Source organism: Rhipicephalus microplus, chromosome 1 (assembly GCF_043290135.1).
Source record: "Rhipicephalus microplus isolate Deutch F79 chromosome 1, USDA_Rmic, whole genome shotgun sequence".
Taxonomy (NCBI): Eukaryota; Metazoa; Arthropoda; class Arachnida; order Ixodida; family Ixodidae; genus Rhipicephalus; species Rhipicephalus microplus.
This window is the reverse complement of record NC_134700.1, coordinates 230834282-230854258: the sequence shown is the minus strand read 5'-3', so window position 1 is coordinate 230854258 and position 19977 is coordinate 230834282. Positions and strand designations below refer to the sequence as shown.

General features: G+C 42.3%; 2 protein-coding genes across 4 annotated transcripts in view; one reads left to right on the top strand and one right to left on the bottom strand.

Moving 5' to 3' along the window:
* LOC119159553 (proprotein convertase subtilisin/kexin type 4-like) overlaps positions 1 to 9346 on the top strand; it is a 247366-nt gene extending 238020 nt beyond the window's left edge. For all 3 annotated transcript variants that reach the window (XM_037412354.2, XM_075891583.1, XM_075891582.1), the window contains one exon: positions 8323 to 9346. In XM_037412354.2, the coding sequence (XP_037268251.2) occupies positions 8323 to 8885 (563 nt within the window). In that variant the 3' untranslated portion in view covers positions 8886 to 9346. The remainder of the gene's footprint in view (positions 1 to 8322) is intronic.
* A 6494-nt stretch (positions 9347 to 15840) lies between these two features.
* LOC142811585 (modifier of protein aggregation 4) lies at positions 15841 to 19660 on the bottom strand. Its single transcript, XM_075891585.1, has 3 exons — positions 19455 to 19660; positions 18965 to 19088; positions 15841 to 16187 (listed from the first exon to the last, which is right to left on the bottom strand). The coding sequence occupies exons 1-3, from the start codon at positions 19459 to 19461 to the stop codon at positions 16127 to 16129; spliced, it is 192 nt and encodes a 63-aa protein (XP_075747700.1). The 5' UTR covers positions 19462 to 19660; the 3' UTR covers positions 15841 to 16126.
* Between the last annotated feature and the right edge of the window lie 317 nt (positions 19661 to 19977).

The window sequence follows — 19977 nt, the reverse complement described above, 5'->3', positions numbered from 1 at the left end:
CACACAAGGTATTCTGCTTATTCCGAGCACAGGCAACCCCGAATTTTGAAAGTTATGTGAACTATTGAGTTACAGTTACCGTTCATTTTCCAAAAGAGGTAGTGCACCACTGTAAATAAAATTCTGAGTTCCTGAGGAAGAGTAAGGGTTTTCATGATATTTACATGTGTAATGGGCAAAATGTGAGCAGTAAGTTTTCTTGAATCCATAGTTCGCAGCGAGGCCATTTGGTTGAATTCGTGTGGGATAATGAAAGTTTGCATATTTTGTTTTTGAATCAGCACTAAATGGTTATTCCATGTACCGTGCCTGCCACGCGTAATGAATCGTAGAGAAATGTTCTCGGAGGGAAATAGATCGCTAGTTATTGGCGATGCAGGTGAAATCATTTCTTTGAATATGCACTTTTTTGCAATGTTTTTGATAGCCAGTTGTACTTCTGTGTTCTGCTTAAAAAGCTATGCATGCGCTGTGCTGTTCGACAGAAGCTGTTGTACGATGGATGCCTTTTTTTTTGCATCCGTAGCTCGTGCTAGGTAACGCTTACTTGTAAATACACTGTTTATATGTACTACGTCTCGCACGTTTGACTACTGTACATAGGACAACCTCATAATCCTCATCAGAAAGAAAACAAGGGCTTAACGCTCATAAGAGGACTAGGCGGGCGAAGTGTATTGGTACCTGGTCAGAATCGAAGAACTGTTGAGGGCCGGATATCAGTCGTGTAGCTGGGAAAAACAAAATGATGTTAATCGATACTTTTATGTGAATAGTATGTTGTGGCAATTTAAACTAAGGTTACCCTGTGGGCATGCTGTTGCTCCACAACTGCTGAAGCAGCCTAGCGACAGTGGTGCTTACATGCATCTTAAGTCACAGACGCATTTTGGCATGGGATCTTTGATTAGCTGGCTTCTTTACATATTCAGTGAGGAAATGCAAGGCATAGTGTCGTGTTCATGCATAAATGAACTGATGGGGCATCATGGATCTTTAGGCATGTTTAGTCTTTGAATTAAGCACTGAATTTTTACTGCTCCTCATTTTGACAGAGAAGACTTGAGGACATTAACAGTATGTGATGCTTTTTTAAAGCCATACTAAAGCCTCTTTTTTTTCTTTTTTAATAGTGTTGATATATATTACTTAATATATTGAGATTAATCTGTGAAGACTGTATTATTTGCTTTTGCTGTAGCAAAGGAATATCAGTGTCTACATGCACCAAAATAGTGAGAAGCAGTGGCATGGATGTCGGGAGCATTTTTACACTATCATCAACTATAGAGCTACGTAAATTCATTTCCATTACAGGTTTCTTTGTAGTAATGATAAAGAAGTATATATTGATTGCGATGCCAATTACAGACTTATATGTAGGCTTATAAATGGAATGCAGTATATTACTGCAATAACAGTACTGTATACTACAACATCACAATATGTCTGTGTAACCACTGCAGCATGCGAAATATTCATTATTCTTGTGTGCTTCTTTGCTTTTGTTGTTACATATCTGCATTCCAAAATTATGTATTAAACTTGCCGCAGTCACTTAAGACTATAACAGCATTATGCCTGCAGAAAACTGTCTGAGGCACTGGAGAGAACGCTACAGAATCAAAGCACGTAAAAGTTTCAGTGCTCCAAGAAATCTTGTGAATTCTTATCAGTGTTATTTTAACTTGGGAAGAAAAGCATAAATTGGTTATTTACGCCAGCAACATGAGGCAAGGTTGATCCCCAAATTGATAAGGCTCTAATGTTTTTCTTCAATGTTCTGGCAAATATAGAACAGCCGCACACTACGTTGACTCGAAATCTGTTCCAAGGAACTAGACCTCATATTTCACAATAATACCTCGCATTGTACCTCAGGCGCTGCCTCCTCGTAGCTTGCCCTGTACAGCTGCAGAAATTTGTTTTTAAATGTTGCCTTGGTACACTGCCTTGCATAAACTGTACAGGGTGCTTCCTGCAACCCTAGTTAGCACTGCCAGATAGACTAAAAAAAAAAAAACTGCGTCTATTGTGCGAGTTCTACTAAAAAATAAAAATGATCTGACAAGCTAGGACACTGTGCCTGGCCAATATCTCCGTATTTGGCACATCTGAAGCAGAATTGTCACTTGTTGCCAGTACGCTCATACCTGGATAACCTTATATAACGAAATATCAGTTATAATGAAGTAAATGGAAAACAGTCTTGTAATAGGTGTGGTGTTGGGAATATACATTTACAATGAATTTTCGGTTATAATGAACTTTTTCGTATAAGATGCAACTTAGTTATAATGAGGTTTGAGTGTAATCTTTCTGGTGTCCCCAGGACTTCATAGGTGAGAACTTTGTAGCACGAGTGGGGATTGATGTACTGTGAGCCTGTGTGTTGTTCTGCATTTTTCCGTCATTTAAGAAAGGGCACCCCATTTCTGTGCAAGTTGTGACGCTAGCAGACATCAAAGAAAACCTAGACTGTTGCATATGCATGTCTGTCATGTTCTTGTATAGCTTGCTTTCTTTTGAAGCTGCCGAATTTGAAAGTTATATAGAGAGCCCCTTTGACTGTTCTTGTTTCAATTTTGCACTACTTCATCGTGTACGCCTTGCACTTTACAGTATTTTTGCTATTAACGTTTGCTGGAATTCACTTGGCGGGCACCAAATTAATGGCACTTTTAGTGACAAAATGAGCTAGTTTGCTGGGCTTTTTCTGGTGAGAGGCCCTGGTAGTGTGGAGAAACTGCATTTAGGACCAAAAGAAAACTTAAAAAAAAAAGGCCATGGAGAAATCTTTGTCTGATCTAGATATTAATGTTGTACATTTACTTCTGTATAGATTCCCACACATTTCGCATGCACACAAAAAGATGCGTCTGTACATATAAAACGAAACCTCTCAAAGCTGCAGTATGTACTGATCTGAGTGTAAGAAACTATACTGAAGAAATGGCAGGTGGCTCTCCCAGCAAAAATTGTGCGTAGGCATTTTGATGCTGCGGGCAAATGAGTCAGGTGTTCGGTGGCGTGTAATCGATGAAATAGTGATACGTGTGTGTGTGTGTGACGTAGGTGTATCATTTGGCACATTCATCCAATACAAGAAACACTAAAAAGAACTGTAACACTACTGGTAATTATGTGCAAGAACCGAGTGGCAATGGAGCAAGCCGTCTCAAGTTTGGTCTTACACCAACACTGCTGTAATGAGGCGCTTTAGTTTGCAAGCATGTTAATTGGCCCCAGGTAAAAAACTAATCATATTGGCTGTAGATGCCCCTCGATAAAGATGGGGTACATTTTACATGGGGGGCTGAATAAACAAATTTTATGAATCATGCCAAACATTGTCGACTTTGATTTGTGTCTGTACCACTTCTATTTCTCTCTCTGTTTTTTTTTCTTGTGCACATGTACATCACTTTGGTCAAACAAGCACGTTGACATTCCTTATCTTCACAGTCCTAAATTTCTCAGAGGGAATGTATGTGTGCTGGTACAATGCAATGACACATCACTGCAGCTTCACAGTCTCTCTCACTCTTTTACTGGATTTCAGAAGTTTAGTGAATAGCACATTACTATGCTAATGAATTATTTCTAACACTGCACTATTCACATTTGGAATCTTGAATCTTTGCTCTTGCTGAAATGATCTATTCTCTTAATCTCGTTTAACCACCTAAGCAATTCCTGGTATGGTGCAATCACACAGCATATTTAAAGGACTACAGACATCAATAGTCCTGATTTCCAAACAAGCATCAAAGCTTGCCATGCACCTTCTCAAACACCATTAAGAAAAAAAGTAAGTGACAAGGAGGTCATAAATATAGCATGTATACTGCCAGCAGTGAAAGCCCCGAAAGGAATCGCACTGCACTTCTCTCCAAAAGGACAAGATTTGTGTTATTGCAGAGAAACTTGGCATTAGCTGTTAGGTATCAGAGTTTGCATTTGGGGGTCAGTCAGTAGCTACATTTGCGTGCAAACGTCCATTCTAGTCTGTTTCCTGGTTGATTAGTGCTCAGTGAATTGCTACATTTGGTTCGTTTTTAGTGAGGTTTGTGTGGAGTGTGAGTGGCTGACAAAACTTAACTGCTAGTCTGTGAGCTTCAGACCAGCTACACAGCTTTCATATTTTCAAAGATGTAATGAGACAATGTATACTTATAAAGCGAAGGTGCATTTCAATATACATACTGTACTACCACGATGAAACTGTGCTGTTACAGGCATTTGCAACCAGCATGGTACACTTAGAATAGCATAATAGATGAGCTGCACATTGTCTGGTGCCTGCTATGAAGGAACCGTGTGATTAACGCAAGAGAGCAATGTATGTGTGCCATGGTGCAGCTTCAGAAGAATAGATGAGGTCGCGCAGATGCTCATTGCTGTATTTTGTCAAGTAAATGAATTTGAAGGCTCTCTTAGTGCATATTACTGTACCCCAGTGTCCTGTCACCATTATACATACCCATTTGTTTGTGCTCAAGAGTTCTGGCTGTTGGCAGGCTTCCAAATATACTGCGTATGAGGGGATGGATTTACTGCAACATAAATTCCTAATTTGACTCATCTTATTGCATAATGAGTAGTGAAATTGAGGTAGTAGTTATCTTGAGTTCCACATTTAACACGGGGTGCTTTCTAAGGCTGGTAATTTGCAGTACTGCTGTAAAAAAGGACCTCTTTACAGTGCTTGTACGAATGTACTAGGCATTCTCCATAAGGTTCATTGCACCCGAACCGAAACACGTAACACATTTCCAGTTCGTGGGCAGCCTTCAAAAGTCGCTTGTTCCCTACTTGCTTTTCGTAGTTCAGCTCTCTTTCTGCATTACACTAGTTACTGATGCTTCTGATTGAAGAATTGCTAGAAGACGTCTGTTATTTTTTGGCTAAGCACGTTGGCACCACACTAATGTCCTTCTGTCTAAGAATGCTCAAGCGACCGACTACTACGCTCGGATGCCTCAGTGTAACCCACATATACCAAGGTAGGTGGTCCACTTCATGAAGTTCCAGTGCCACCCTCTCGTGGATGTTCTCTTTGTTTTGTATTTTTTAATTCATCAGTCCTGAATTCTTGGTTCTTTTTTCATGGTTTAACATTTCACTAACACCTGGTTTTCGCTATTGCCCGTGATGACCACACGCTGCTTAGCTAACTGTTGCACGAGCACCGGAATGCGTTGCGATATTGGATATCTTTTACTGTGTTGTGTGAAATGGGGGATTTACTTTGTTTTCTTGTTATCTTGGCTCTGTACCATCAATACACGACCACTTCATTGTATGCAAGGCTAGTTTGGCTGCCTTTGGTGTGTGCTAAGCTTTTGTAGCGCGCAGACGATGTTGGTACGTGGGCTGTTGCCTTCCTATGACCAACCTGCTTGGGCTAATCACTCTTTTGCTACACTGCAAACGCTCTGAAAAGTAGTTATGTGTTGAGGGCATGTCTGTATGGAAAAAAAAATTATTGTTGGTCATCTCTACCTGCTGTTTTTAGCAACTGCATGAAAACCATAGCTGAAGTGCATTGCTCTTGGTTTTATTATTTAAACATTGAGTGTTTATAATATTTTATAAGATTATTAATGCTTGGGGGAGAGGGCGGGGTTGTGTTTTGCTGCAATTTTAGTCGAACAAGAAAACTTAGTGGCCTTTTTGGCTTGCCTTCATTCGGATACCTTTAACACTGCAGATGAGGGATCTCAAACACGCGGCCTGCGGCCCAGATGTAGCCATCGAGTCAATCGCTTGTGGCCCGTGGCCCTCACATGACTGTCCACACCCCAAATTTCTTTTATTTTCGTATTAGGAAGTTTCTTAATGTTTGTGAGCTACTCAGAAATGACTGGTTCGTTGTTATCGTGAGGCACCAAATGTCACCATGTCTTGAAACAAATGCTATTCAGAATCGGCGTCTATATTTTAGTGATATTGAAGACCAGTATCGACATGTTCAGAAACTACCTGTATATGAGGTATTAAAGGGGCCCTGTAACAACTTTTGAGCATGGTCAGAAAACTACCATCGGTAGTAGAGGCTCCCGAGAACATGCGGGCCAGATATTATAACGCAGCACGCGGCCTTGAATTCACAATAAATGATCAAAGTCAGATAAAAGTTGCTTTCTCTTTTCTTGACATATGACGGAGGACGCTCAAAAATCGCTCATAGAAATCTATCTATCAGCCATTGCCTGATTTGAACATGGTGCGCTCGGTGGTTACAGAGGTCGCCGGGAAAGGCCGTCACTTATCCACGCATCTGCGCGTGATTGCACTAAAAAAGCCGCGTATTCAAAGAAAAAAAAAGAAAAAGTGCTCAAGGTCATGAGGCACGCATGACGCATTTTCTTTGCCCCTTGTCATCCCTCCCTGCTTAGCTTCCAGCGCTTTCGTCAGGACGAGAAAAGAGAGAATGCAATTGCAGCATGCGACAAATCTTTGTAACTCTGCTTGCACTGGATGTATTCTTATGATTTTTGTGGCATTGAATTCATGAAGCAAGAAGCTTTTCTATTGAATTCATACCATAGGTACTTGGAAAAGTGTTTCAAAGCCTTTTTGGAACTTTTTTTTTTCAAATGGCAACGCTTGCTGACATTTTGCCTCCACTTTACCTTCTTCACTACCCTAACCCTTGCGGGAGTACCTAAATTACGTGAATGTGAGCCGCTGATAGAAGTTAGTTTGAGATACCTGGTCAAGATGGTGGTGTGTCGGTAAACACAAAACTTCCATTAAGCATGCCTAAAGTGAGATATCAGATAGTTTCATTCTGTCGAGTTCTTCCATTCTTGAAAGTCCACATCACTTTTTGCTCCGCTAATGATAATGGGCCCCTTGCATTGCTTTCTGACCAACTTGATTGTTTGTTGCACTCATACCTCAGTATTGTAAGTATTGTGACGTGTGTTGCTTGCACAGCACTTTCTTGTTGCCAGCTATGAATGTTCTGCATGCAGCAAAGCGACCACTCTGTCTGTTGTAACTATCTACATCTCTGCATTAACCCAAAAGGAGCGTATTCTGTGTGATATGCTTTGGGTACCTAACAAAAATTGGCTGCAGTGTGCAAGACGCAATTTACTTCGGGTGCACTTTATGGTATGCTTATGCATTATGTGCAGTACGAGGTTATTAAGCTTCGATGTTTTCGAGAATTACTCCTGTTTGTGCAGTGCATTTCTAGTCTCGCACACCGAAGCATATTTTGCTGACTAAGCAACATAATGTTTTAACCCTCCATTAAAACTCAGTAAAAAAAATCTACAAAAGGTATGCTAAGATGAACACTGTAAAAAACAACGCTTGTTACAGCTTGTGTTAAAACTGGTGTAGATCAGGGCTTACAATAGACATCAAATTTTCAACAGTGGGAACCAGAGCATACTATTGATTGACAGTAAAACTAGTTTCTTTAAAGTTGAAAATATTCTTGCAGTGTGCCTATGCACTATAGAAACTTCACGCCAACTGTTCTCTTAACCATGTGGACTATTCGCACTCTTCACATAGTTTGTGCAAGCCCTACATTTTAGCCAAACGTTATTATTGTCAGTTCTCGATGTGCAAAAAAAAAATCGTGGGTCAGCTTTTCTGAAAAATTTCTTTCCAACCAAACAGTCTCATTTACAGACTGCTTGTATTGCTCTTTGTGCTTCTAGTGAAACTATGTCCTTTGAAGACAGGTTCCTTGGTTACAATGTGTAGGCTGAGGAGTAACAATGTAGCGTGACTCTCAGAGTAACTTTTGAAAATGATTTATAGTCTTCGCATACCTTCAGTTGAATGGTGGAGGGAAGCGCAAAGAGTGAAAAAGCTGATCTGGAAATGAGTGTTCTGTTTGGAAAAAAAAAGCTTTCCAGAAATCACAATTACTACCATATTTTGCAAATTGTCAATTACGTGCCGAGATGACCACATTTTAGGCTCACTCTTAAAGATAACTGGTATATATTAAAAAGATGCAGTCGGTGAGAATAATTCAGCCAGAGAGACTAATTGAACAATCTATCAATGCGTCACGTAAAAGAAACACACAATAAGGTATATTTTCTTCATTAGTCATAGTTGAAAGAAGGTACCGCTCTTAAATAATGCGTATTTTTATTTTTTACGCCTTTAAGTTGCAGTTTGGGATGGTCAAAAAGGTAAACCATCAAAGTTGATTTTTAGATGCTAACAAACCTATGATTTCACTCCATGTTTCCTTTGTTTTTGTCGACCTTATGAATGAGTGTAAAGGAGCAGCCTTTTCTAATGCAGCTGCGCATGTTTTTGTGGCATACTCCTACCTTGCAGAATGCCCATATCCCCAGTATGCCACTTGGTCTGGCTGCGTCGACAAATGCCCGGATGGCACCTACCCGTCGCCGCCATCCTCTTCACTGCCGCTAGCCGGTTCCTCCGAGAGAACTACATCGCTCGCGTGTGAGCACTGCCATTATTCATGTCGTGCATGCCGAGGCCCAAGTGATGACCAATGTATGCGCTGTTTCGGTGATGCCGACTTGGTGGACGGCGGATATTGCCAGTCCAAGGTCCTTCTGGCGAGGCTCAACACTGCGGCAGTCTGGTACAAGGCCATGACCGTCGCCCTGATGACCCTTTGCGTGGTCATCGTATCCGTGGCCGGCCTTGTGCTGGTGACACAGACCAACTGCTTGACCACTTGTTGCGGTGGTCCTTCCAGCAGCCGAGATGCCACGGGTGGCCGCAGTGCACGCTACTCCGGTTTGCCGATGCACACGAGCACCTTTCCCGAAGATGGCGTCATACAGGCACCGGTGACACCGTACCACTCCAAAGACAGTAGTACACCGAAGATGCCCAATGTCAAGCCTTACAGAGACGATGACATCTAAGAAGTCTTTTTTTTTAGTGCAAGAAGCTGGCTGCTAAGTCACGTGTGGCATGCAAAAAAGGATGCAGTCTTGAAAAGCTGAGAGGTGACATCTACTTGTGTAGTGTGTGAGCAGCCAAATGCCATGTACCAGTCGAGGTACCTCCTAGTAGTGATAGCTACAGAGGTAGTCTGCTGCTTGAAAAGGCCATTGCATTAAGACTCTAAGTCACAGTGCCTAGCATTGTGCACCATGTCTGCAGGCTAGCAGACTATTTCAGGACTTGCTCCAAAGTGGCATATGACACGACTAGCTACAACCATCCTTCACCATTGACCGAAGTTCTTTCGTGTGGTGTGCGGTGTGGACTCGTAACTGATTGAGCACTGTGCTAGCTCATGGTTACAAGAGACTTAAAAGACCTGCCATGCTGGTGCATTAGTAAACGAATGGACAAGCAGTGAAAAAAACTGCAAACAGACTTTTTCTGTTGTCAAACAGACTGCGAAAGAAACTGCGATGCCGTGAGTTTAAATGCGGCCTGTGAGCATGGCGCTGTGATCTCCTGAGCGCATTGCATCTGCTGTTGATTAGTGCAGAGGTGTGTCACTGCGGGTAGTATTGCAAGTGTGAGTGACATCACATGATCCTCACGTTATGAGATGGTTTTCAAGACCTCGAAGGTCTTGGCAGATCATTTATGCTGCAAGGCGTTGCTTTGGGCATGCAAAGAGAGTTGGCCCATTTAACTTATGTGTCGAAGCGTGTTGTTACATTTGCAGAGGTCGGTCAAAAGGTAACTGTATTGTAGGAACAAACACATATGCACTTGTTTGGCTCTACAAAGCACTGAACACAGTTCCTGTGGTGCGTTCCACTGTTTGCTTTACATAGGTTGAAAAATTGTGTGAAGCATTTACGCTTGTACTTCGAGGACCAACCTTTTTTGGCTTTACATGAACAACACAAAAGTGAACCAATGTTTTATAGTCTTTTACGTTTACTCTAAAACTTGTTTATCTTGCATTTTATGCTGTCTTTCTATATACTTCTGTTTCCTGTTATACCTACGCCTTTGTTTACACTAGCTTTTCTAGTCTGTTGAGCCGTAGGATTCACTAGAACTTTCAATTAAGTGTCTCTAAAATATCTATCAATCATTCTGAAACATTTTGTGCACATTGTTTAATATACACTCTGCAAATAGGCCATGACCTTGTGCGCTTTGGCAGTTGTACTGCAGAGCTGTTTTATGCAAGAAAAAAAAAAATCCCGATTGAATCATCTGCGTTTTGTCTCATCTTTGCAACATGTGAAAATTGGCACATTTGCAATTGAGCCACTGTCGCTGAACTTTGTCATGAAAGCTGACAGGTTCCAGTGTTGCATTTTTCAGTTATTCTCAATTGACCGTTTAAACAATAGAGTTGTGCACCTGTACACATACTAGTGCCATTATATTTAAACCACCATTGCATGAAATGCCAGCCTCTTACTTATGCTTACCCTGTACCAGATACTCGTGCTTCTGCATATTGTATGAAAATAACACCACGGCAAACACTTGAACCACAGGTGGCAGTATTTATAGCTTACTTTATTAAATAGAATACAGTGGTTAAATAAATGCATTTAGTTATGGCATGCAACCATGCATGACGTAACTCTGCATGCAGCTTCGCAGTAAATATAGTTCCACTAGACATTCTGGCACAAACCGCAACTATGTGCTGTCTCATTGCAGAGAGGTGAAATTTGAGCCTGTTGCTTCCACCCAATTTGGATGACCTGCAGAATACCTTACTAATGGGGCTGAACTTGACTTTCTCTAAGAAAAAATCTCTGCATATCCATGGATTGAATAATGATGAGTGGGGTGAAGCGACTGCCAGTCTGTGCGTCCTTCTAGTGAACACTCAAGTCCACCGTATCGCATCTTTTCATCATGTATTCATCAAATACGAGTACCGTAATCAGGTGTACAATCCAAGGACTAAGCGAGATATGGCTACCTACGAGTACTTATACTATTCCTACTACTACTACTACTACTACATACATAGTCCGAGGATGCACGAACCATGCGCTTAAAGAGCTTTGCCCCTAAAAAAAAACTCGCTCCAGGAATCGTAACTGGTGAATAATGTTGCTACACAATTAAAGTGTCATTTCTCACTAAGATGTCATCTTTGTATTTGTTAAATAGTACTGGTCAGATAAAGAGAGGCCTACAGAAACAGAGAAGCCAAAAAAATCACAGCATATTCACGAAGTGAATGACGATGAGTGGGGCGAAGCGTCTGTCGGTCTGTGTGTCTGTGCACCCTGTCCATCTAGTAAATACTCGAAGTACCGCCATCTCGCATCTTTTCATCATATATTCATCATATACGAGTACCGTCATCCAGCAGACATTCCAAGGACTAAGCATATTTGTTAACTTTAATAGCTTGTCATACGAGATTATATTCTCCTAGTATATAGTAAGTTTTAAAACAATGTATTTTACAGGTCATCAGTTGAATTCTACAGAAAACCAAATCTTGCTACTATTCAATGGTGCTTCCAGTTCCTCTGAACCAAAAAGGGTATTGGCACATGCCTTATTGTAATTCTTTAAAAAAACATTGTGCCATTTAGTTGAGTCATGACAAATATGTTTATTTTTCTCTTTAATATGAGAGGGACTATTCGAATTCGATTCGAGATTATTTAACCAAAATCACTTTGAACCTAAAATTAATTATTCAGGCTAGATTAATAATAGTATACAACGTTGCAGACTAATTATAGCGCCCATGATAGCATCAGACTACGTGGCTAGATAGAGCGAAGTGAGACTTAAATCCAGCTTCAAAGCTCCTCCGCTAGGCTGTGCGACATTCCCACTGTTTAAAACTGCCCGCCCATCTTTAAAAACCACCAGGCCCGCACAGAACATGCAGCACGATCACAGTTAAAGCTCAAAGAGCGGCAACTGTACAGCCTTTTTAAAACGCTGTTTGGGCAACTGCTACAAGCACACTTATAGGGTACCAACTACGCCATGAATCATAGTTTTGTGTATCGATTATGCCATTCTTTGGAGAAGCGTGGTACCAACTACGCACTTGCAAAAAATTATATGCATTTTGTTAATGCTGTGGCTGACTACGATGAAAAAATTACAGCATATCTACAGAGTGAATGAAGATGAGTGAGGCAAAGTGTTCGTCAATGCGTCCGACCGTACTCCCGTTGCACGTTCGTTCTTGTTTCCGTACATCTGTCAGTCCGAGCATCTGTCCGTCCATCTGTCTGTCCGTCTATGTAGTGACCACTCCACGTACCGCCATCTCGCACCTTTTCATTATATATTCATCATATACAAGAACCGCCATCCAGCGGTTCCAAGGACTAAACAAGAGGTGCCATGGCTACCTACTGCTACTATTACTACATGCATCGGTGACGCACGACCCACGTCTTAAAGAGCTTCGCCCCCAAAAGTTATGTTCGAGGCTTTTGCAAGGGTTGGAGCATTTCGACTACCCACTTGTTGTGCAACTCGCATTGTTTGATGCATGGTTATTCTTTTGCTGTTCTAAAACTCTTAATTACCCATATTAATGTGATTTCTGCCAGGGGTCAGTTTGCAACAAAGCTTTAAGCACTGGTGCAGCTCAGTGGTAAAATACTTGGCAGCCATGCAGGAGGCCTGGGTTTGAATGCCATTCTATTCGGGGTTTTTTGTTGTTATTTTTTTATTTAGCATGAGAGTGGTTATGGGGAGCGGCAGTGGACAACTACGGTGCCAAACATGACCGTTGTTGTGATCTTATGACAGCTTTCACTGTAAATGTGTAAGTCCTACTTGCAGGAGGGTCGGAATCTGTCTGCATATTTCATGGTCATCTCATTTTTACAGTGATGTGATCAAACATTCTGACCAGTTGTCAGTAACTCTAAGGAGTATCAGCTCTAAAGTGCTTATTGTATGCATGCCAACCCACATATCATGGCACCGTGCATTACTGCCGTGCTCAGACGACTTGCTTTGTGTGGAACTAGGCTTGCAGCATTTCATAACGAATCTCCAGTAGCATTGTGCAGTTAGAACGATTTGTCCAGTAAAAAAAAAAATAAACTATGGTGTCACTTCACTTCATTAATACGAGTTGCGTGCAAACGTATATGAGTGTGCAGTTCCCTTTATGAGCACTTTATGTACGATGCTTTAGACATTGTTAGATTACATGTCATAGCTGCAGTTCCTTGAGAAACCCTCTGCACGCCTTTTGCTGGTGTTGTTCAGCTCGTGACCGGCGCTTTGAGTCATGAAGGCTGACCGACTCGTGATCGAACTGGCTCCGTTTGCCTATGTAGCTGCACCCTTTTCCTCTCAGCTACGTGCGGTATGCACACACAGCCAATAGCGATTTCCCAAGACAATCTGGCTACTACAGCGCTAGAGAAAAAAATCATAGCATATCCATGGACTGAATGATGATGAGTAGGGCAAAGTGTTCGTCAGTCCGTCCGCGCTTTCGTCTGTCCGTTCGTTCTTGCTTCCGTCCATCCAGTGAACACTCCGCCATCTCGCATCTTTTCATCATATATTCATTATATAGAAGTATCACCATCCAGCCGGCATTCCAAAGACTAAACGAGAGGTGGCTACCTACTATTACGACTACTACATACATCACGGACACACGACCCACGGCATAAGAAGCTTCGCCTCGAAACGACTACACACAGGCACATGTTGTGTTTCGTTTTCAGTCTGCCCATGACTGTGTGCCTCTGCCAATCCTCCTTTATGAGAGAGCGTGCCTCCTTCCTTGCTTGGCTACATGATAGCTCCTCAGTACTTTCCCCGACGTGTGCTGCTTTTCGCCTCCGACGCACCTATCTCACAGCATCAGACTTAATCTCACAGATTTCAGACTGGGCCTGAAAACTTGCATGAAAATCATACTTCTGGAGCACAACATTCATCAATTAGCAATTCGTGTGCATCATTTGCATAGATGTATTAGTATTTTTTATTGTTTGTCAAACAAGGTCTGTCCCAAAAGTTACCAGAATTTTTTTTGGAAGTCAGCAGCACCACCTGGTAGGGTGACACTCTGGGTGCATAAGTTAGTGGGGGATATAAGCTTCAAAATGAGTCCAGTTTCGGTTGCCTGCGAGTAGTCATTGACGCTGGTCAAATAGTTGTGCAGAAATATCTGCTGCATCCTCATCGAGACAAAAAATGGGCAAGTTTTCAGAGCAGTTTCATGCAATGAAGTTAGTCGGTCAAAGATTCAATAAAGTTGCGCTGGTGCAATTCAATGCGCTGGTGCACACCAGGATAGCCCTCAAAACTGCTACACAAATCAACTTCAGCGGATAGCACCCAAGTACAACTTGCGTCAACCCGACATGACGACTGTATCGAAGGAGTACATCTCTAATGTTTATAAAATCGAATATCCTACACTACAACCACAATTGACATTACACGAACATTAGGGTCTATTTGAAAAGTATATTCGAGGCCTGGCATGGCTCGGTGGTATTCATTGCCATACAGAATGGTACGGTTCGATTCCTGCCGGGACACTGACATGTTATCACTGTTCCTGGATAGATATAATATGTCTATCACCTGTGGCACATACCCATCCCCAGAAATGTGCCACTGTTTTTTCGAAAGTGTTTGAGTACCTTACGCGATAACATTGAGACATTATTGATGTCATGACGAGCGAGTTGTATTCAACAAACCATCTTACCCTCCCGTACTAATTTTGGTGTGCCCTAAGTTAAGGGTGTGATCATGAGAGCTCTCAGATGTAGATAGCTATATAGATACGCAGATAGATGCCAAGTGTGCTTGCAGTACGCATTTAATAAAAAAACTCCGGTAACATTTGGGACAGACCCTCTATATTCCAAACTTCGTGAACAGTGCTCATGAATAAAAAGTACAACAGCACTAATTTTACATAGAAATTTCCAATATAACTTGAAGATAAAAATTGTCAGTGAGAGCATTATTACTGCTTTACTTAAAAATGCCAGCGAGTTGCAGCTTCGTTGGGCAACTTTCATCTAGGAAAATTTAATTCATGACTGTTCACTAACAGGAGCAAGTGTCCTTTTGACTAAATTTTCTGAATTAATGACTTGGAACAAATGTGCGGCTCAGAAGACTACAGTGGCACATGAAACAGCTTGTGCCCGTGCAGTAGTTGTTTATTAAGCAGTGAATGTTTTAAGCTGCAAAGGTTAGCTGCGGCTTTTGTAAACCCGTGCATGAGCAAGTGAATCTTGTCAATTCTATAGTTTTCCTAATGTTGTGAAAAGTAACATGTTACATTACGGAGAGCCGGAATCATCAGGCAGTGCGAGCCAAGGCTGCACAGAAATGCTTAGCAGTTACGGACTCCAGAGAAGATGACTGTTACATTGCAATTGTAACTGCCGTTTCCAGTTGTTTTGAGAGCGATAATTCCAGCATCACAGAAACACAAGCGTGCACTAACTGAGGTGAAACTTTCACCTAGTCGGAGCATGAACATTGCGTGAAGGATCCTTGGCAAGAGGATGCACCAACAAGTCCAACCAAACTTTCCTGAAGCTTTCAAAGCCATGTTGCACTTTGAACTGCACTTTCCTCTCCTGCATGGCTCCATCAACAATAAAAACCTGTTTTGTCGTGTTCTTAGTGCTCTAAAGAGCTTGCAACATTAACTTATAGGAAAACCAAAAATAAAGAATACCATTCCTCAATACAGGTGTTCATAAATGTGAAACTTTCTATGCAAAGGCACATTTAAATAGAGGCGCTGTTAATCAAGAAAGCCAACTACAATCTAAAGTTTTTTTCAAATAGCTTGTCCTTGTAGGCACACATGCTTGTCCACTATCTGGCCTTTTCATCAGCTCCGACTGAGCAAACCCGCAGGCAGCCGAGAACGAAACTACACAGAGACCGGGAACGGAAAAAAGTGCCTTAAAAATTTTATTTACAGCAAGCACCACCAATATATAAAGTTTAGTTACAAAAGCCTCATCGTCGCTTGTTGGGACACCAGTCAGCAGCTAGAAAGATACATTGAAAAGTTTGCATGCAAAGTCCCACCCCTTCCAGCATGCTCAAAATTGAGATGCCGCTTTCGTGTCAATTTTCCTTTGGAAGTTGTGCAGCTTGAATGCTTTTTGGGCGTTTCTGAGGGGACACTGCGCAACATCGTCGGTTTCCACTGGGAGGGATGGCCTCCCAACAAGCCTCAGGCCTTCTGTCCACCTTCTGCCGCTTTCTTCTGTTTCAAGCGCATCATTTCTGCATCCCTGTAAAGAAATACAGAAATGTGGGTCAGAAAATTCTAGCCCAACTATTCAATAATGCTGAATGAAGCACACTGTCCCATGACCGTACTTTGTGGCAAAATTTTCACCATATTCTCCACATTGTGAAGAAGAGACGAACCGTAGCATCGCGAAGCCAATACTAAGCTACTGGGTTCGCGATGAGACGAACCTGGGTTTGCTCGACTCGCTCGCCGCAGGTTTCTGATTGCTGCACTGCTCACTCGCTGTGTTGTATTCGTAGAACCACCACAGAAATTTACTGCCAATAAAACTCTTAAGGTACTATTTCGCTTGCTTCCAGCAGCGTACCAAGTTACAATGTATAAATTGAAATGTATTCTTGAGAACAAAAAAGGAAATTCATGCATTCAGTTCATGTTGAAAAACTATTAACGCACAGCAAACCTTGAACGTGATGGCCAAAATTTGTCATCACGATGACAATGCCAAGCCAAAGTTAACACTTTCTCTACAATATCCAGCACCGATTTTGTAAATAGTCTTGCATTTAATAATATAACTAATGTTTTACGTCCCAAAACTACAATATGATTAACAGATCGCCTCGGAAGTTTAGAGCACCTGGGAATTATTTATAAGCACCTAAATGTAAGTAAACCGACCTTAAGAATTTTCGCCACCACTGAAAATGCGGCTGCAATGTCGGTGATACGATCCTACCATGCATTTAAAGGAGCAGAGAAAAATCAATTTCGCAAGCGTATTTTTAATGAAGATGGCCTTTTCTTTTTTTTTAGCTTAAACTTGCGGAGTCATTTTCAATCGGATGTCTAACACAAGGTAACGTACCACTACACTGTCGTAGAACAATGAACAAGTGTACCAACTTCCAACTATGCATAGCTGAAAATTGGAGGCATATCATATACACACAATGCACACCTGCGTGCAATTATACATTGTCGTGCAGCAGTACGGGGTTATGTTCCACGTGATCCTGAGATACAATGGGCAAATGAAAGTTTGCACATGTTCACACTGTCAATTTCCAGTAGTCCATTGTGTAAAAATGTTTAGCACAGCAAACCAAATGCATGAATTATTTCCAATCAAAGCCTATTGGAGCCTCCAGGGCTTCTTTCCTCCAACTGTAGCCTTCGGTCTTTAAACAGAAATGTGCATGTTTCCTCCAGCTGTTTCGGTCCTCAGACAGTACGTGATGGGCAGATCAACGCACGCATAAGGCTAGACATACATAGCCTCCGACATCAGTTCATGATGCTGCCCAATGTTGAAGGCCACAGCCTTGCTAGTATTCTGTGTAGACGCATGGAGGCACTACAATCAGCCTACACTATATTAGCAGCAGTGGAGGTTATCGGGAAAAATTGACTGGCACGTTACTGAAACTGTAGGGTCCCTGTTCAACGATGGCAAGACCAGATAAAGCCTGGTGCCTTCGGCTACTTTGGCTGCCGTGCCTTCTTTTTAGGACTTGGGTTTCTGTTGAGTGCACAATTTTCAGCCACCCTGCTCCATTATTCACAGGAGTTGAAATTAAGTTGCCCAGCACTTTATGCATATCGTGAAAGACATTTGATGCCATTATGACCACTACAAGTACAGCCATTAATTAGTTGCCAATTTTCAGCACTTGCTCTTTGAATGTTAAGTACTAAAAATTTAAAACTTTACTCGTAGCTGACTTATGTTAGCAGCTGGGCTGCTGAACACCTTACTAAGAGGGGACACACTAAAATATTATAGGTTGTATGCAATCGGCACCATCCGCAAGAGGTGTTAGCAGCGAGGTCGCCATCTCACACACTCGCTGCACGTGCTGCATCGAATTTTGATGCTTACAATGGTAAGTCAACATTTCTCAGAATTGCTTAGTTGTAAGAGATAACACTCAACATCAAGTGTTTGCATGCTAACTGAAATACACATGAAGCTTCTACATTGGGAAAGTTGAGATTTATTTGGTAGACACATTGCAAGACACTTTCTACAAGTCCTGACGGGGTGCGGTGCTATCAACACTTCACAGTTTGAAGACAATGCATGTGCGAAATGTAAATTTGTGTTCAACTAGAATGTTGCTTAATAGTACAACTCAAAAGTTCTGCGAATGAGCTCCACGATCGATTATTTTTCACACTCGCACCAGAGCCGCAATGATTGCTCTGTAAACACGTTTAACACTGCATTTTCACTAAAGATGTTTCAGCACCATGTAGCTCATAACTGTGGCATTAAAATAATGAAAAACGCACGTACCAGATGAGTGCATTGCGAGCACACAGTCGACAAGCGAGAAAGCTAATACAAATGTCGGCTATCGTTGCTGGGTCGCCGCAAATGATACAAGACCCTGCTGTCACTAAAGCACCGTTTAGTATCGTCATATGGGTAGCACCAAACCAATAACCGCTGTACAATTGCGACGGATTCGCCAAATTGAACGAAAGTCGCACAAGACACTCATATGCTGATCGGTAGCGTCGGTTCTGAACAACGCTGCAATACTAGTAAATTTTGCGCTCAACTTCGTCCCAGTCTCAACCTATATCGTCCGCAAGGGATAATTTGACACCTAGACTTAAAAGGCGCACGCTAGAGCGGCCACGTGACCACCAATATTCTGTGAATGGCAGTCATGCTCAAGATCGGCTCGACGCCTTGCGAGTTCCCGAGAAAGGCCAATGAATGGTCATCATTCGCCGCAACGTTGCGTGGCACTCTAGAATGGGCGCAACGAACTTTATGACCCTTGCGCGTGTTTAGGCCATTACCTGTGGCGACGTTCCTCAAGGCTCAGCCCTTTGTTGCCGTCTTTGTCATTGGCACCTTTTTTTTTCGTCAGCTCCTGCTGCTTCTTCGCATTCTTGGCGCGGGCAAGTTCGCGCTGGTTTCCGCCTGTAACGAACAGTGCGACCTTATAAGTAAATTTGCGAAATGCATCAGTTAATTTGCGAGGCCACACATAACAGCATCTCCCCAAGGAAGCGGAAAACCTGTCCATTTACGGATCAATCCGGAGCGACCTCATCTTCCATGCCACCCAGACCCTGCACCGCCAAGTACCAACAGGCCACCACGCTTCTGAACAATACTGTAGCGCTGAAGGCGCGCACAATACGTTACTTCAATCGCAGGACGTCATAAACAGGTTCTGCATACATCAGAATAATTTAGATGAATGCGGTTTACGTTCGCTGATGAAACGAGGACGGAAGAAAAAAAAAATGTGCCGTTAGGCTTAACTATTCAATTGGAACTTACGTGTCATACTGCTACTCGTCAAACGTCGAAAAATGCGATACAATGAGAGCCTCCAGAGGAGAACTCCTCTCGCTGAACACCAGCCAAGTGAAGTTCGGTTGGGGCTTCACACGCGGAGAGATCACTACAACCGCAGTCGTAGTGGAAGCAACGGCGGCGACGACACGCTAAGCGAAAGCTCTACAACATGACCTACTACACTCCTGACCTGCCCAGAGAGCACCTCTTCCAGCGCCCACGTTCTAGTTCATACCTTCTGCCGCTAGGGCCGTCACCTACGAGCGGCGTGGCGCTAGTCAGCACCTGCTCGCTGACGTCATCTTCACTCTTTGTGGTCAAATTTTGACCAACAAAGCACTCGTAGTGCGTATTTATGATCCAAAATTTAGAATTATTCAGAAATAATAATACTAAAAGACATTCAGAATTTTTTTGCAATAAAATGCACGCTACCACGCATAGGCTGCCCTACATCGTGTAAATCTACGGGTTCCCACGTTTGTCAACCAGTGTGCTATAAATA

Bases quoted from the DNA above. Each gene is read 5' to 3' on its own strand.
- LOC142811585 (XM_075891585.1), bottom strand. The intron at 16,188-18,964 runs GTAATGGCCTAA...ATTTCTTTACAG, and splicing joins CTTGAGGAACGTCGCCACAG to GGATGCAGAAATGATGCGCT.